An 18,950-nucleotide genomic window follows, 5' to 3' on the forward strand; every position below is an offset into this window, starting at 1 on the left:
TAAATAACTCACACTTTGTGCATTGAATAGGATAGTCATTGCACAAAAGTTACCAGAAGATGAGCAGCAGTGTCCTCTGCGTATCATAATACCACATTGCGATTGCCAGTCTGCCTGCCAAGCGTGGCGATTATGTTATACATAGATATCTTTGGAGGAAGCCTATACCTTGCACTGAGATAAGAGAGAAGTAAAAAGTAGTAATACCTCACTTTGCGTCGTAGTTACGTTCTAAAAAACCACGACGTAAATTGAAACGACGCAAAGTGAATTAAGATTTTCTATAGCAAAACATGTAAAGATCGAAGATAGGTTCCAGGTTTACGAAAATACTACTTTTTAAAAAGAAAATTGAACAAAGTAAACGTTTAAAAACAAAAATAATATAACTGCCAATAAATAAATTGGAAAAATATTTACCTTTTTTGTAACCAGTAATAATACGTAATATTTATATAAATTTATTATTATCTTTTAAAAAAAGCACAACACACTACATTACAACACACTACGTATTTGAAACTGAACTCTAAAATTAGCAAAAAGTGAAAATAAAACTATCCAAATTGCGTTGTTTTTACTTAGAAAGGTAATCCCCGAGTTTTGATGGAATGGCGCAATAAGAAACAAAAGTGTTGCCATCTTTTAGAAAATTTAAAAAAAAATTAAACACTCGAACCCAAAACAACGCAACCTCGAAAATCTAACGACGCACTGTGAAAATTAGTACTAATTAAGCAGCGACGCAACTTTGAAAAAAACGCAAAACGAAACGACGCAAAGCGAGGTATTGGTGTATTACAAAATTAAACTAAAAAAAACAATTTATCAATTGCTTCGATTATTTATTTTGAATTTATAATCTGTTATATAAGTAACAATGTGAAACTCAATTAAGAATTTCATCCAAGTTGACGTCATACACTCTACTTTCAACAATCTGCGTGGTGAAGGTTGGTTTTTTAAGCGCTATCGCCACGTGCTGGTCAGTTTTCTGCGAGGGACAGAAGGCTGTGAGTCGAGTCGGTACATAGTTAACGCTAAGCATCTTCAAAGGCATTGCTATCGTCATGCAGCCACGTTCTAGAAACAGACATTAGTTTATTATTATTATTTTAGACAATGAAGATATTCAAGGAGTTTTTATTTCTTAGAGAAAACATTGCAAGCTGTAGTAGCGTAATATATTTTATTCTCATAATTATATATAAAAACTAAATGATCTCACTAACGTTGTTTTGAAAAAAAAAAATAGTTTTTAATTAACAAATAAAAAATAAGAGTTGATCGCAGAGGGGTGAAAATATAGGGTTGTATGTATTTTTGTATGGTGTATCATAGAAAAATAAAGACAAAAAATTTTGTCTAAAAATAGGAGTGAACCACCCTTAACATTTAGGGGGATGAAAAATAGATGTCCGATTCTCCAGCCCGGCCGATATGCGCGCTAATATTTACGAAAATCGGTCGAGCCGTTTCGGAGGAGCTCAATCACGTATACCGTGACACGAGAATTTTATATATTAGGTATCCATCAAGGTCATACTTAATCTGTTAAAATAATTATAAAAGAAAATAATTTTATTTGTACTATAGATTATTAATTTTAACACTGAATAAAATGTCAGATTGGTTAAAAAATATATGCAAGGGGTATCTTCGTATTGAGTAATGTAGTGTTGATTCTAAACATTCTTTAAGTTTTTGCAAGCACTTTCGAATCTTCAATCAACATAAAATGCTGGCGTTGTCTCTACAGGAAAAGCCGGCGAGAAATTCAACAGTTGCTCTTTACAAATAGATTTATAAATAGAGTTCGACAATAATCAGCTTCGGGAATGGCCATAGACTTCTTTTTATTGTAAATAATAAATATTATTTTTGTAAATATACCTTTGAACACTACATTTATAAACCTGCTGGTGTAATATCATGAATGTGTCAAGGATATGAATGTGGATATACCAGGTATCTTCCTCTTGATGTTGACATTCTCTATCATGTAGATGCCGCTCTTTCCGAGGACGTTGGCGATGGTTCTGCTGGTGAACTCCCGTGTCTGTTCAGACTCCAGTGACGGCGCGTCCGTGGCGACGCCGACCACGTGACTCATGTTTGCAGCTATCCATTCTGCCAATTCGTAACTTAAGCCTGTTAAGTAAATTTTCAAAAGTAATTATACTCTCTGTTAAGTCATGATTTTTTACACATATGATTGATGACTTACTTGATGACTTATTTACATAAATTTTAGCAACTTTATTAAGCTATTCCAGCGACATTATGGATTTTACCTCAGATGTGTATAGCGGATGATTATAAGTATTTAAGGCTTTAAAGGAATAAATATGTAGCTTATTTGCAATCAGTTAATGTATATTACAGAAAGTGTGTACTTTATGGTATTGTTATTAAGTACTAGTTACAGAACCCTCTAAACACTAAACACTGAACCCTAGAACCAAGAATACGTATGACATTGAAGTTAATTATAATTTTTTGTGTACGGTTCTCGGGAATTCTAACCGTGTAATATCTCGAACTTACTAGAACCTTATCCGTAGTATAAATGACTCCCCATGCAACAATTCAGTGTTGTTTTTCGAGTTATAAGATTAAGATCTACGACCAGTGACACAAAGTGATTATTTGGCAAGTTATTTGGACAGTGATAGTGAAAGTATACTTTGTGTTAAAGTAGGGTGACCATCTGATTTATGAATAGAAGATTCCTTGTGAATCAGTGGTGTTTCATTTCGTGTCAGAACTCACAGTACGTAACAATATAGTTGATTAGCACATGCTGATTGATTATCAGTGTGAAAACGCAGCACTTCTTAATCCAAGGGTTCCGTGTTTATCGTTTAGAGGGTTCTGTAACTCGTGCTTTGTAACAATATGAATAAATGCTAGTTTTCTTGGCGATGTAATCTCGTATTATTTTTAAAAATATCCGTAAGCTGTGAATAAACTAATTAAAGGTCGTTATTGTCACGAATAAAAGTTGTAAAGAAACTCGCCTGGTATTTTGCAAACGCATCGTCTTTTATAAGTTATTGTTCGCTTCCAGCCGAACTTGAACAGGAGCAGGGTTGGTTCTCGTGGGTCATGTTTCAAAACTGACCATTGTAACGCCATCTCCAAAGTCACAACACCTTGATGTGATTTCGTAAGCGCTGTTAGATCGATGATTTCCACTGAAAACATTAAAATTTTAAATCCCCAATCTCTTTCTTCTTCTATCAAATTTGGAATCTAGAAGTCCTAATATGTTTCGTAGGTAACACAACAAAAAAATATTTGCTTAATTAATAATTTCAAACTACCCACATTAATCTTTGCTAGTCTTGCGGTCGCTTACACCAGGCCTTATAAGAACTTTCAAAATCACCCAGAGAGCAATGGAGGGTGTTATGCTCGGAGTTTTGCTGAAATTCGAATCAGAACTAACTAATATCACCCATGTAGCTTAAAGAATTGCTCATCTAGTACGACAATGTGCGGCGCACATCATTCACTTTATTTTTATATTCTACTCAGCTTTCCAAGGGATTTATAGTCGTACAGAAGAAACATGAAGAAACTCCACAAAAACACATCTTCTAATAAAGTTTAACATAGATTTATACATATACACTTTATACAGCCTAAATGAAATCAAAATAATCAGGCGATAATACTGCCAAGGATATATTTAAATATTCGTTTATTGAATAATAAGCTTTTTTATTCAATATATTTTTAACATGGGTTTTGAATTTTGTTAATGTGTGTCTAATAATATTTTGCGGCATATTTATTATAAAATCTGATTCCGTTTTATTATTTAGAGATTTTCTGCAGTCGAAATTTTGGTACATTCCATTTTTTACGCCCTTTTTTTATTCTAGGCTACCTCCATAACTCAAGACCGTCTTGATAGACTTACCAAAGACGACAGAGATAATGTATATCATATTACAATGCTTACATCGTGTCAGAAGATACTCAGTGGGTATCACAGCTGGTTGCATCGAAGCAGTGGATCCGGCATGTTCAAGATGGATCGCCGTTCCCAAAGTAGGTATACCGCAGTTAACGCATATTCTCCTGTAAAAAAATTCGGTTGGATTTTATATATCGTTGTAAATCACTAACTTTTCAGAATAATTTAGGATTTGGACGATGTTCATATGATTACTTCATCCTCAATGCCTTCATACTACGGCACGTCTTACTAGACGTCCTGCTGAACATGGCCCTTTTCTATAAATTTGTAATAAGGCTGGTGGTACGCATTCTGCGCCTTTAACAGGGACTTTACAGACTTTAACAGGGTCATGTATCCCCCACATGAATGAATGTGTTACTCTATGCTTCTGGGTCCGTGTCTATTCCAGAAACTAAAGGTCATAACGGCCATCAGTTCTGCACGCTAAGTGGTCTTTTTAATTCTCTTGGACATATCAATTCTTCGTAGTAAACCAAAGGAAAATAAATGGCCATAAGATTTTACGAAAGTGAACGAGTTTTGTCATGAACTGGATAGACGAATTTACTTATATCGTCGTAAGATATTGGATGCAGGTCGCTTTCTATCGACCCTATTGGAAATCTATGGAAGACACCCAGCCCAATAGAGGACATTTCACAGTTTAAATAATGATAATGTACAAATTAGTATCTATTAATTTGTTGGTTTGAGTAATTGATTATACTTGCTATAAAACGGTGAATGTATAGCTAATATGATACAAAATGTAAGGTAAACGGTATCCAAAAACCAATGGTTGCATAAATAATAAATAGCGTAATGGAATAGTAAAGAAATAGCGTTTTCAAAATTCAAATAACGACGCATTAAAATGAAGAATATAAGCGAGCCGGTAGACGCATCTTGGATAGGCCTCCAATAGCTGGACTAACGACATAAGGTAGCGGAAATCGTTAGATGCAAGCAGCGCAGGACCGGATTTTAGTAGCATTTGCAACAGAGAAGCTCTATGATAATATATTAACAAAAATAATCTTAAAATTAGAATTGCGAAATATTATAATTAAATATTGTTTACTATCTGCAAAAAAATAAATTTATATCGCATGTTTCGGTGTGATAATTTTACATATAATGATTGGAAATAGATCTTTGCATTTATTTCTTTAATTATTTACACCTGTAACGAAACACTTTGTGTAAATAAAAATTTTTTTTTGGTAAAAGTTGTAAAGATTAAATTTGGCCTCTTTCATGTTTCTCATCTCCATCTAAATATTGTCTGGTAGATATCGCCTCGAGCGATAAGACCGCCTCTTGTAATCTCTATATAAACTGTTTGTTTTCAATGGATTCAGGCGTTACTTCGCGGAAGTCCATTCTAAGTAAGAAAAGGACTAATATATAGCAACTCTCGGACTCGGTGTTTGGCACTAATCGGTGTAACATTACTCCCGAGGATGCCCCGTGGAGGGGTGAAACACTTGTTGAGGTGGTGGTTTTGTAATTCGGATTGTTTGCCGCATGCGCGTTTATCAGCGGGCTGGCGGGCGGTGCATTTTATTGCATGACTACTGCTACATAGCGGAAGTAGCTATATATTAGTCCTTTTCTTATTTAAACTGTTTGTTTTTATTTATTATCTATAGTGTACAATAAAGTTTAAATAAAACATCTTCTTCCTTACCAGTGTTTTTCAATAGCTCCATAATAATCCATGAGATCTTTCCATGTGGTCGGTGTAGTCAAGTCGAACACATCTATTATAGAAAGTTCCTCATCCATATGCTTGCTATCCAAACTGCTTCCATTAAATAATATAAACGGTACCAAAACATAGATATGCAATTTCAAGTGACCCTTCATCCTTCGACCTTCTGTTGCAGAATAAGCGACGACTGCTTTATCGAAGACAGTTATTGTTGTACAGGTCATGTATAGATAGAAAAATATAACATGTCGGCAGTACGACTAACTAATCGTCATACGGTTTCGCTTGTGAATTTTTTAATTTAAAATATATTTTACATAGTCGTACTTAAAAGTTGAAATAATAAATTTTATCGACGATTGACAGCCCGAGTACATTTCGAACGAACCCTTAATCGAAAATTTCAAAATTAAAGTTGAGAGTTAGAGTTGACTGAGTAGAGGGACCCTTGAAGTCACCGCACAGAGTTTCCGCCTAAGCAATCTAAGTTCATAGTAGAGTCGAAGTAATTAGCTTTATTACACAAGATCATTACGTAAGTAACTGTAAACTTAAAATTGAGTTTACGCTTGTTAATAACGCGCTATCTCCTTTAAAGTAATAATAAGAAATTTAGTGGGGTGTGTAAATTTTGGGCGCCATTACATTTTGATGACTGTAGTTAGTCTATAGCGGGTCGAGTCGTGGAACCTCAGGGAGCACGCTTGGAACATCCAGGACTTGTGTTATCCACGGAATCTAAAAATATCACAGTGGCACATATTATTAATATCTTTTTTATAATTATTTTACATTGGCCTTCGTTATTGGTGACCTATTGTTCACCTCCTCCTTGGAAGGGACAAGGTGTTTCACATTTAAATAATTTTTTTCACTTCTATTATTATATTCTTATTCTTCCTTTTTCTGTCAGTATTATCAACGGAATCTAGAAATATCACAATGGCACACAAATTATTAATATCTTTTTTATAATTATTTTATATTGACCTCCGTTATTGGTGACCTATTGTTCACCTCCTTGGGAGAGACAAGGTGTTTTACATTTCAATAATTTATTTCACTTCTATTTTTATATTCGTACCCTTCTCTTTTCTGTCACAATTTTCTTCATAAATTCCTTTAATTTTCTTCGCAATACCTCAACATTCCTTTGGCATACTAGTTTTTTTTTCTATACATGACCTGCATTATGTATAATATTCATAGTTTGTTATAATAAAACTTACAAATTTCGTTCATATTATAATTATTCCTGAACATTCGATTATCAACTATGACATTTCAACGGTTCAACAAGTTGAAGAGGCAGGCTATATAACACGCTGATAAGGTAGCCATTGGAGCCTTCAGGCCCTGGAGAGATGACTGAGCTGTCAAAGCGCAACGTAGGAACTTGATTTTTGGAAAGACAATCTTGTTAATGTCGTCGGAAGACACCGGATGCTGGCCACCTTAACAGGTCCTATTGTAAATCTTGGATGAAGACCTACGTTCAGCCGTAGACTTCTTACATCTGCTAGATCAGAGTTCCCCAAACTTTTTTGTGTCGTAGACCCCTTGCCATGTTTTTTCGTGTTGGGTAGACCCCCCACTTACCTGATATTGATTTCCTGTAAATTTCTAACTGTAGTGAAGTTTAGTGTATGTTCAAAATGTATAGCGACCACAAAGCGAATACCAACATCCTACAACTTACACAATTTTATAAACATGTATAATAATTTTTTTTACGCCATAGGTACTTTTATAAATAATGTAAATGTTTTGATATTATAAGATAGTATGATGTAAGTAAATAGGTACTATCAGTGTATGTGTTGAGTGTTGGTTGGTGGACCCCCCATTTTCATTTCATGGACTCCCAAATCTTTTTTTCGCTGACGTAGACCTCTTGCAGGTTATCATAGACCCCTAGGGGTCGATATAGACCACTTTGGAAATCACTGTGCTAGATGATGATTATAATTCGGTTAAAACTTAACAGTTAAACTTGAATATTTGATACTTAACGTCTTATTGTCACGTTATACGAGAGTGCTTATATAGCGTAGAACTAACCTACTGTGCACCGTACTAATATATTTAATGAAATATATTGTAGAAATAACAGACAGACAGTTCTACAATCATTATAATTAATGTGTATATTGTTTAAATAGTTTTTGATTGTCAATGTAATTGTTTACAAACTGTCGAACAAAGTGACAATGGGGGTTCGTTTGTCGAAATTGTTTATTTATATCTAGTCAATATGAATTACAATTTCAAATAGTTTATTTGTTTTAATATTTTCAGTGGAAGTGCTAGAGGTGAACGGAGTGAAACCCAGGTCACGAACTCGCATTTAAAGGAGCTTCGTGAATCCCTCTGACTTTATCACATATAAATCACTGAATTATTAGGTGTCTCTCAGTGTCTTTAGCTCGCAATGGGGGCACTTGAGGTAAGTCACTTCAGGAAGAGTCCTCAGGCTTCGCTATCCTAAACTAGATCTAAGGTTAGACATCTGCGTTCTACTACCATGAACCTGGAGAATCTGCAAATGCTTGGGAAGCAGTGAAAGTCCGTTCAAAGATAAGGTCGCATCGACTTACTGCACCACGACCTATTGACACGCGCGTTTTAAACGAGATGTACATTCATTTCATGTTCATGTATGTTACTTTATTCGTTCACCCTATAAGCGTCCATTGCAAGATGTGCTTCAGAAATGTAGCATGAAAGATAGATAATAGACCTAAAGAGAGAGTAAAATATGAAAGAAGAGAGAGAAAATAAAAAAAACATGTGAAAAATTAAATTGCAAATAAAGTCCCTGTGCCACCATAAATAGGGGTACGAGAGGCCCCCATTAGCGGGGGTCATAAAAAAAAGACGTATGCCTCCCCCTAAGATATCTATGGTTGGATATACCATAGTCACGCTTGGCAGGCGAGTTGACATTCACAGTGTGGTATTAAGGTACGTAGAGAACGCTGCGTCTCAACTTCTTGGAACTTGTTTATGAGCAATGGCTTATGTAATTCATGCACAAATTGTTAGTTATCTAAGATTATATCTCGGGAATCGAACTCCGCGACTTAAGATTGTAAGTCGCAAAGTACTCCACCACTAGGCTTTACCTCTACTACTGCTCATTTGATAATTTCCCATGACGGATGCACGCTTGTTGGTTGACTAATTTCCCGCGATTTGCAACGCAGGAAGCATATTATTCCATTGTTTTGTAAGCTTTGCTTTTTCTATTTACTGTACCTGCTGTTTAGACTCCTCGACAATTATTCCTTCGTGTTTTTTAATGTGTCATTTAATCTCTTGACTACTTGTGAATTAATGTATAAACTGTTGTGTATCGCTTCGGACTTGTTTTGGACTTATTCCTGGTATCACAGTATCATACTTAGGGATACTTAATAGAATGTATGTAGTAAAATGTAAGATTATTTTAGGTACTCAGACATTTCAACAGATGACTAAGTAATATGATTACTTTTACACACTGAAAAAGTCAAATTTATTAGGTGCTCAACTAAGTTTCCGCTGTTCATCGTGCAGATATATTTAGATACATAGGGTGATAGCTTATAGGTGTAAAACTTATAAAGAGGTGAATTAACAGCTGGTTTGCAGTCAGCTAATGTATGGTACAACCTATCTAAAAATAGGTTTCATAATAATTAATAATGTAGTCATAATATAGGAAGAAAAAGAAGACTGTACTACCAGTAGTTACTGGTCGCAATATTATAGAAAAAAATGTAACATATTTCTGAGTGATCACTTTATACAGTGTGATTAAAGATAGGTGTAAAAGGTTTTAACCTTTTTGCTGACAATTGAGCTTTTATTTGATACATCTCTTTAAAGAGGTTTTTAACAAATAACAAATATCTATTTGTAGAATGTTGTACACAGTACACTATTGTGTGTAACTTGTTATTAGTATTGAGTTGAATAAATAAATAAAATATATACTTTCGAAGGCAGAATTGATTCGTAATTTGTTTCAAGGTGATAATAAAACAAATATTTTATAGTGATAATTATTTAATGTAATTATAAACAATAAAACCTGTAAGTATATACAAGACGATTTAGAACACTTTAGAATTATTAGGAAAATGGGTCATAATGTACCCTAAATTAGAAATGCTTAAATACACGATCTTAAGCGAATTTTGCTTACAAACAAAATTACCAAGATACAAAACACGTAGAATATAAAAATTTATATACCGAAGTCGATATTTTACTGTGGGTTACACTTATATTAGATATATTGCACTAGTCGAAGTAATTACGTACGATATACTTAATTTAGTCGTTGGTTTTGATTAAATAATAACATAGCAATGTTTACGAAATCAATATAAACCAGAGGGCATGTCTGTTACTTTGTGATTACTTCCGAAGGTGTTTACTGAACCGACGGGAGTTAGTGTGTGTCTGAAGTCTGCAAAGCTATGAGTTCCATTCATAACAAGACTCGTCATGCTTACAGGTGCGTCTCTTAGTATATGTTGTCCTGAATAGAAACCAGCATTACTGTGTCCACGTTTAACAATAAACGTGTTACTAAAATTTGATGTGTCTGGGAATGATCCTGTTGGTAATTTAGAATTTGGTAAACCGAATTTTTGTTGACTATCGGCTTTGGAAAGTAAATCATCGTTTCCTTGCCGACCTGATGATCTAGGATGGTACGTGTTGCTAGTTTTACTGTTAGATCTTGCTAATGGAAGCAAAGGCGATTCGTTACCCGCGTCACTACATGTACGCGAAATTGACCTCTGTCGTCTTTGATAAGGTTTATTATACTCAGATGTAACAACTATATCCACCATCGTATTTAACCCTTCATCGATTCTATCTAAACTTTTTGTTAATTTTTTAGATTCTATTAGATTCACTATTTCATCAACCCGTGTGTATTTAGAATTTGTTCTTTGCAATGACGTGTGTTCTGAAGGTTTAGAATCGCCGAAAAACATACTGTCAATGTATTCACGCTGTCTAGAACCTTTTTCGGTAGCTTGGAATGATTCACTTCGTTTTACTGATATCTTTTTACTCTCTTCTCTTGTATTTGTTGAAGCACGTCTAACTCTGTTCTTGTCTGCTTCTCGTTCTGCAATAGAGTCAAATATAGCGCGACATTCATTGAAATCGAAACTTGCGATGGATTCCTTTTTGTTAATATTCTGGCAACGTGATGCACTTAATAAAGAATCAGAGTCGTCGTCACTTGAAAAATAGTGATCTTCGAATATATCAGGAGAGTTATTGTAATAAACTCCTTGGTTTACAGGTGGGACGAGTAAATGGACTAAGCTTTTCGCTTTACGCGGTGGTAGTGGAAGAATGTTTGGAACGATTTTGACGTCTTCATTTTCGTCTTCGCTGTTGGTACATCCTGTGCTTTTTATTTGAATACTGTGTCTGGTGCTTGTTATAGAATCTTCTTTTTCGACTTTTCTATGACCTTGAAGTTCCTTGGGATTCGATGAATTATTTATTTCTGAAGTATCATTGAACCTTGACGAATGACCATCGCAGCTTGAAGATTGTTTTTTAACGTATTGTTCTGACTCGGCATGGTTTACAATGTTTCGCAGTTCTTGAATAACTTCGTCTATGGTTGTTTCTTCGTCATCATCAGATGATTTTTGGTCATTTCTCTTGGGGTTATCTATTTTCTTATGCAACGGTCTTTTATTTCGCATTACATCATACGTTTCATTTTTGATATTAAACACTTCATACACCATGGGTTCTCGCTGAGGATCTGCTTCAGGGCTCAGAGATCGTTCCGATGAACTGATGCCTTCATCTTCAGGTGGTGATGATTCATCTGTAAGAAAAAAATGTCTTAAATTTGTTTTAATTAAAATGATTTTAAATTATTAAATTTTACTTATTTATAATTGCATAATGTCAATTTACATGACGTTCCTAAGGGGTTGGAGACATTTAGTGATGGGGAGGCTTATTGAAGGTAGGAATACCTTGTTCTATGAACTAATTGTTTAAATATCTCACATTTGTGTATGTGTTTTTTTGAGAAATTAGTACTTTTTTGTTTGTTGGTAATAATGTATATGGTTTTGGTCTAAAGTATATTGTTTGTAAATTAAACTCAAGAATATCTTACGGATTTATAGAATGATTAAGCCTGTCTACCTCTGTTTCTGTGTGCGGTGTTCTTTTTCTTAATCACAAAAGTCTTTTTACGATTCGAATTTCCATGTTCCGTCCTTAATGTTGTTACTTCTTCTTGCAGTTCGCAGCATTTTTCCTTTAAGCACTTCTCCAGTGACAAAAGAATTCCCTTTTCTTCTTGAAGAATCTAAAATGATATGTTTCGGTAATAAGTTACAGAATTATTAATGATCATTAATAAAAATTGGATTATGATATACCTTTACGCGTTTTTCCAGCAGTTCCAATTTACTTTTGAGGTCATCCTTTTCTTTCTGTGCTTCATTTGCTTTTTCACTTAGTGTATCAATATCTATAAGTTGTTTTTCATAATTTTCTACCTCCCTTGTTACGTTCTCATTTGTATTTGGAAGTTTAGATATAATCTGTGAATTATTAAACAGTCTGTCATTTCCTTAGTTAATTTTGTGTTTTTCGTTAATTAATAATTGGTATTGATTATTAAATTCTACCTATGATAATATATTCTAATAATTTTCAAGTACCATATAAAAGTCTAACTGTTGTTGGCACAGAAATTCCATTTTCAAAAGCCTGTCATAGCTACTTTTTTAAATAAAATTTTGCGACTTATCCAAAAGACATTGTTACATGGTTTACATTACTTTAAGTAATATTTATTAAACATTAACCTAAAAGTAAAGTAGATTTGCTATTATTAGGTGATGAAAATAAATCTGTAATTAAAATTACTAAAGACTAATTGACTGAGGGTAAGTTCATTGGAAAATGCAAATGTAGGCCGCTTCTAGTTTATTCTCTAGGAAATTTATTGGGAAGTGCTATGTGAAGTGGTCAATGACCTGTAGCTAAGATAATGATGAAAGCCTAAACTAAAGAACTTTCTAGCAACATTTTTGTTGGTTATGCGAGAATAATGTACAAGACCATTATACAATCTTCTTTTCCTATTTCTATCTCGTCTAATCCATTAAACCGACTTCTTCTTTTTTAGGACAAGCGATTGTTTTTATTGATGTATCACATCTGATAAGAAATGCACTATAATGAAGACATGGTCTGGAACATTCTTGATTTAAGTTTCTTACACGTTAAGTGAACTAACAAATTGTTTTACATCTTCAATAATACGTACCTTTTTCAATGTGATGATATCAAACCCTGCTTGTTCTAATTCAGCCTGGATGTACAGTTTCCTTTGAGGTGTTGGAGCACTGGCTAGCAAAGCGTTAATGAAAGCCACTCCTGCTGCTTGAAGGTCTCCAGTACCACCAGCGCTTTGGAGCATCCCAACTAGGAATCTAAAGCGAACTGGTTCTCCGTATCGGAGACGTAATGTGGACAGTGCTTCCGAAATCATTCCGTGTCCATTTGCCGGTGGGTAACAACTTTTGGTTAGAAGCTGAAATAGTACAAATGAAATTAAATAACTATTATGTAACTAACTATTATTATAACTATTGCTTAATATGAAACTCAACCGATGAGGCAAATTTATTTTTTAACATTTCATTTAAGGCTCGAGGAAAATGTATATGACTATTCAAAAAAAAGCAAGAAAAACTAATAGCCTATCATTTGTTTTCATTGCAAAACCTAAATGCATGTTAGGATGCAATAAAACAAAAGTATATTAGGCCTTGATTGAAGATATGAGCACATTGTGGTTGAAATATTGTAGTATACGAAATAGAAAATATTTCAATAACCTTTGAAAGTATCAAAGCTTTCCGAGGCAAAAACTATTAGTTTTTATTTAAAACACATTTTTTATATAAGATATGAATTTTGATATTTCCTCAGTTGGAGCATAATTTGGACTGTGAAAGAAGGTGCAAGTCGTAATTTAGGAAGCAGGCAAAACTCGTAAAACACGATGATTGATTTTGTTCAACAATATTTTGAATGATAATTAAGCTGATCATCACCTGCAATGCCAATACCCTGGTCTTGTTGACAGTGGACATGATGCAGACAGTAAGAGCGTAGACGCCGTTGGAGCACGCCACCAGCCTTCTCACGCAGTCAGAGTATCTGCTACTGCAGCTCCACAGGCATTGTCTAAAAGTAAAGAAAGAAACTATTTTATTCCTATACATATTGTATTTGCAAGTTGAATAGACGACTAATACTGCGCTTTACAAAACAAAGAGCGTTCGTATGCATATACACCGTTATATATACATTTCTCTGTCGCACACATATTCCGTCGCTCTTACACAAACGACACGTGTAATTGGTTGTAAAGCAAGGGTTGTGATTGGTTTTATGAATAAAGTTAGTTCCAGGATTGGTTAAAGTAGCTTTATGGATTGGTAAATACAGGATCTCGGTAAATAAAAGTCAGCCTGTTTTCTGGACTTGAGTTTTACTTTTAATTCCAAGAAACAGTGTTCTAAATGGATGGCCGTCGGAAGATGCTGTATGCAACCGTCTTCTTTTGATTTCCAATTGGTAGAAATCAAAAGAAGACTCCTATATCCGACAAAGAATGTCCCTCTATCAGTCAAAATAAATATTTCCCTGATTAGGAATCCATGGAGCTTTTTATGGTTATATTTATCCATTTCATTAACAGTGATTACTACACAATGAGAAGAATACCAGAAAAGTTCACCTTGAAATTTAAATTAAATCGAACTTTCCTATACCAGAGCCAGGGGGAGGTCCATGCACGAGATTTCTGAACCAGATCGAATCACAAATGGGGAGGTTCGGGGACGAACGAAAGTCACCCATACAGACCATCAGGATGCCAAGTTGAGATAGCATCGGGTAGTCCATAAATCTGCGTAGAACAGATGGCCCATAGAGTCTTAAGATGTGGAACCATGTTTATAATTGGGGAGTCAGAAACAAGCTTAAGTTCGTCTCTTACAAGATAAAGATAATGGCGCAAACCAATAAGCTGAAGTATGGACAATCCACTACGGAATATGAGAGGTGAGGCAGTTGATAAAATTAGTCACGTAAAGAACGTTAGTAGGAATGCTTAGGGCCTCTATCATCAGATATGCCACAAAGGTATCTTGGGGACTGGACCCGGAGGTGATTAAAACGATCTATCCGGCGGTGCTCGAGATGGCAATTCTGTATGCAACGAGTGCATAGGCGCCGGCGGCTAGAAAGCTAGTCGCAGGCAGTTAATTTAAAATTTAAAATCGGGAGCCAAGGTGTCATAAGAAGACACAAACAAAAGCCTTTGTCTGAAGAGCTGGATAGATGAAGGCTTCTTCAAAACGGTCTTATTTATTGGAAATCCATGTGAGAGGTCCAGTAGTGGAGGTACTGCCGCTGAAATGATGTTGATGATGAAACAAAATACTAATAACAAAGATTTCAATACTCACAGACACGCTAGTTCATCTAATAAAGGTCTCCTTCTCACAGCCGGTGGACCGCGGGCGCCTTCACCGGTCTGACTTAGCTGGACGTTACGTAACAGTTCCAACAGTAAAGTAACGCCATCTAGCGGCTCGCTGGCGAACTCTTGAACGAAACTGAAAACATAATAGTGTAACAAAATTAACATTGCAACTATAGATCTCTCTGATAAAAATAATAGTGGCTGATGGTAGGTATATTTTACAAAAGTTTAGCCATGCCCCTAGATCAAATAGATTACAATAAAATAGAAAGCTTGATTCATATGCACCAGTTGAAGTAAGCGCTTTAGACAAAACGGACGTGTTTTTTGTTTCGATTTTAAGAATGAATACCTTGTCTATAGACGACAAAGTTAAGGTTACATTTACGGTTATAAAGCTTACTCGTATAAAGAAAGCCTTGAACAATTGTTTTTAATAATTTGTGCTTGGAAAGCGTTTTTCATCATATTAAAAGGCTCTATGGTACCGATTAAAGACGATAGTACAAAATATGTAGATATATATTATATCATTATCATTATGACAATGTTTCTCTTAAAATAATGTAACTGTTTTTCGTGGCGGTTTAAAAATTGAGACTTCTGTTCAAAATAAATAATTGTAGTTATAGCATATAACTATATGTCAGAGAAAATTTATTTTATTTTTCTATTATTTCAATGCCTAGCGAACAACTGTCTAACCTTATTGGAGAGCGTATTGCGTAAGTAAGCGACATACATTTACAAAGGCGCAATCATTTCTTACAGACTGGTTTGACAATTACTTAGTAGAGATAAAAATCATTAATTGAACAACGCAATTAATAACCATTTTACCTAAGTAAGTGCATTAAAAATAGAAAAGAAAAAATTAAACTTATTTAATAAACACCTAACTATTCTCATAAAAAGCACTCCAAAATCATTTTACAAAATTTGCCAATGCTGTCAAAGTTCTAGTCCATTATATTGCTAATATATATATAAATATATATATATATATATATATATATATATATATATATATATATATATATATATATATATATATATATATATATAATATATATATATATATATAACATTTGGTTTGTAGTCATGATATTGACAAATTTGCGCCCAAAACAGTTCTTTGAAGAGAAGGACAGAGGCTTGGAATTCTATATCGAGAGTTGTAAGCAGTGTTTTAGGCCAGAATGTTTTTTATTCCTATGTCTAGGATCTAAAATTACTTTTTTTTGATAATCTAATTAACCTTTTTAATTATAAAATAAACTCACCTTGGAAAAGAAAGTCTTAAATCAGCCCTTAGTTTGGTCAGCAATTCGCTGGGCGTTCCAAATTGTCGAAGGCTCATTTCTTCACCGACACCTAAGCATGGGTTTCTGTAAAAGAGTAATTTTTTTAAATAATCACGGCGTTACGCATGCACGCCGCTTTGAACAGGTCCAAATGCTAGATCTAGATCAAGCAGTGGATATTCTTTGCCTGAAAAGATGATTATGATGTTATGGGTAAAAGTTCATTAGTCTAGATATCATTTACTTCTCCATTCTTTCGTATTATTCGATTAGCTATAGTTCCGCAGCGAACCTTAAAAAGAAAACGGATAAAACGAAAACTATGTCAACCTGAAAATTATATCTCCCCACCAATATAACTTGCAAGATCGATTTTTAAAGTTATTGTCTCGACGAGAAATTTAAGTATGAGACATTTAGACATAGCTAATGGTGGGAGTACAATGTCTGTGGTGATGATGTGATGATATAGTGATCACAGGTACGTAAGGGGAACATCAGAATAGTATAATTTAAACAAAGTTACGAATGTTCCAAATGCGTTTTAATCTGAGAAGATCGATCACCTCGATCGCATGTTTTTTTTTAGTGATCGCTTTTTCACAAATGTTTTTACTTAAAACAATTCAAGTTGCTTTTCGTTAAAAATAGTTATCTGAATCAACTATCGACAGTAGAAAAGAATACGAATGATTAAATGAAATAATTTATTTATTACTTTTTAATACACAAAATTTAGGTAAATGTAATTTTTCATGGCCTCTCTAGTGTCCAAAATACAGACTAGGCCTAGTTTAGAAACTAGAGAAAATCTAAAGTAATCACAGTATATATTTGTTATAGAAGCAACATATTGTATATACGTGAATTGCTTGATGGGTGTTGTAACTATAAATATTGGCTTTATAATAAGGACAGCAGACTAATATGTCAAACGTTTTTTTTTTTAATATCAAGTACGCCAAAAAGTTCACCGTTGTAGTAGTAAAAATAAACGCAATAATTTTGTTTGAATATTTTGATTCTACCAATACGATGTTATCTTGTGTTATAATATTGTACATTTCTGTTACAAAAGTTTAACCTGTTAGTACATCAATAAATATATATATGTGTGTATGTATATCTAGACTACCTTATCTTGTCAGTCTGCGCTACCATCATTCTACAGGCTCTACCATCTTCTATTTTGTGGAAGTTTTTGGACCTTTCCACCAACTGTGCACGCTTTTGTAACTTCGTCACTCCAGAGCGTACTTGACCGATCTCCAGCTTTTTTTACTATTGCTCTCTCGTATGATTTAAGACCATAACGTATTTTAAAAAATAATGTATTGCCTTACCTAAAGTCTTTGTTATTTTGGATAGGCAGCGTTCTAGATTTGTTTGGATCCTGGCCCGGGTCCAGGTCATACAGGCTGCCCGATCCAGTTTTCTTTCCCCATTTCTTCAGAGATGTCGCGTAATCTTCCGGATTGTAGATCGGTGGACGCTGTTTCTCCTGGAATTAAAAACAAATGTATGTAAAATAATCCTTTTTACCAAGGTGCTATTATAATAATTACAGTAAGTTAAAGTAAAACTACTTGAATTACATTTGATCATAACAAGGTATGGAATGATTGAGAAAGGAAGATGGAATTATGGAATGATAGAAGGAAGAAAAAAAGATAATGTGTACTATAGAAGACGAGGACGAAAATTAAAAATTCATGTGAAAAAATTGTTAAGAAATAAAAAACCCTGTTCCCAACAAAATAGGGGTGGAAGAAGAGGTCCCAATAGCGGAGGCTTCATATTAAAAAAATGATCATAACTTCTAGTCATGGAGCCATTGTCGGAATTTCTTAACGAAATCGAATCAAGAAGGAGGAGTCTTAGCTGAAAGAAAGTAACTGACTTAGTTCAGAGGATTGTCAATTTTAAGTCGCTCTGGCCTTCTAGTACGCATAACAGATGACAGTTGGAAACTTAATATTTTGGAGTAAAGACCACGGAATACCAAGCGCAGCGAAGGACGCCCATCTTGAAGGTCATCAGACGGTGTTGGATGCAGGCAACTTCCAGTCGTTCCTATTGGAACTCTACGGTAGAGTTTGTTCATCAGTGGACGTGCTACGGTTTAAATGAAGATGATAATAATGATATGTTAAGTGACCAATAATTGAATACGTGATTGTTAACAAACATTTATTGAGAGTAGACGAGTATTCGTAAGTCTTGATAGTTTGTATAAATAAAACCTTTTTAGTAGACTGAGTTCCATTGCTTATGCTGTTCGAAAAGACAGACAAATTATGGAGGCTAACACAACCAGACTTAATTTTATAGTTTTTTTTACAGCGTTCTGGGATTCTTCCCAGGTAATAACAACACGAAGTCCGAAGTAAAAGTGTATATATTCATACGAAT

The 18,950-nt window shown here is 34.4% G+C and overlaps 2 protein-coding genes across 2 annotated transcripts in view; both read right to left on the bottom strand.

Annotated features, from left to right (window-relative positions):
- Nucleotides 1-889: 889 nt before the first annotated feature.
- Nucleotides 890-5,731, bottom strand: LOC137931948 (uncharacterized). The gene is made up of 5 exons (XM_068775436.1): nucleotides 5,661-5,731; nucleotides 3,971-4,089; nucleotides 3,021-3,197; nucleotides 1,966-2,151; nucleotides 890-1,083 (listed from the first exon to the last, which is right to left on the bottom strand). Exons 1-5 carry the CDS (start codon nucleotides 5,690-5,692, stop codon nucleotides 890-892), a joined length of 708 nt encoding a protein of 235 aa, XP_068631537.1. The 5' UTR covers nucleotides 5,693-5,731.
- A 4,088-nt stretch (nucleotides 5,732-9,819) lies between these two features.
- Nucleotides 9,820-18,950, bottom strand: part of mwh (multiple wing hairs) — a 122,659-nt gene continuing 113,528 nt past the window's right edge. Inside the window, exons 4-11 of the mRNA XM_068775759.1 lie at nucleotides 17,882-18,039; nucleotides 16,518-16,622; nucleotides 15,218-15,367; nucleotides 13,796-13,928; nucleotides 13,003-13,269; nucleotides 12,107-12,271; nucleotides 11,868-12,033; nucleotides 9,820-11,538 (exon numbers count right to left, since the gene is read on the bottom strand). Of these exons, the coding sequence (XP_068631860.1) occupies nucleotides 10,052-11,538; nucleotides 11,868-12,033; nucleotides 12,107-12,271; nucleotides 13,003-13,269; nucleotides 13,796-13,928; nucleotides 15,218-15,367; nucleotides 16,518-16,622; nucleotides 17,882-18,039 (2,631 nt within the window). The 3' untranslated portion in view covers nucleotides 9,820-10,051. The remainder of the gene's footprint in view (nucleotides 11,539-11,867; nucleotides 12,034-12,106; nucleotides 12,272-13,002; nucleotides 13,270-13,795; nucleotides 13,929-15,217; nucleotides 15,368-16,517; nucleotides 16,623-17,881; nucleotides 18,040-18,950) is intronic.

Source organism: Battus philenor, unplaced genomic scaffold (genome assembly GCF_028537555.1).
Source record: "Battus philenor isolate CCGP_79_NKW_IND1 unplaced genomic scaffold, ilBatPhil1.0.hap1 SCAF_9, whole genome shotgun sequence".
In the NCBI taxonomy this organism is placed as follows: Eukaryota; Metazoa; Arthropoda; class Insecta; order Lepidoptera; family Papilionidae; genus Battus; species Battus philenor.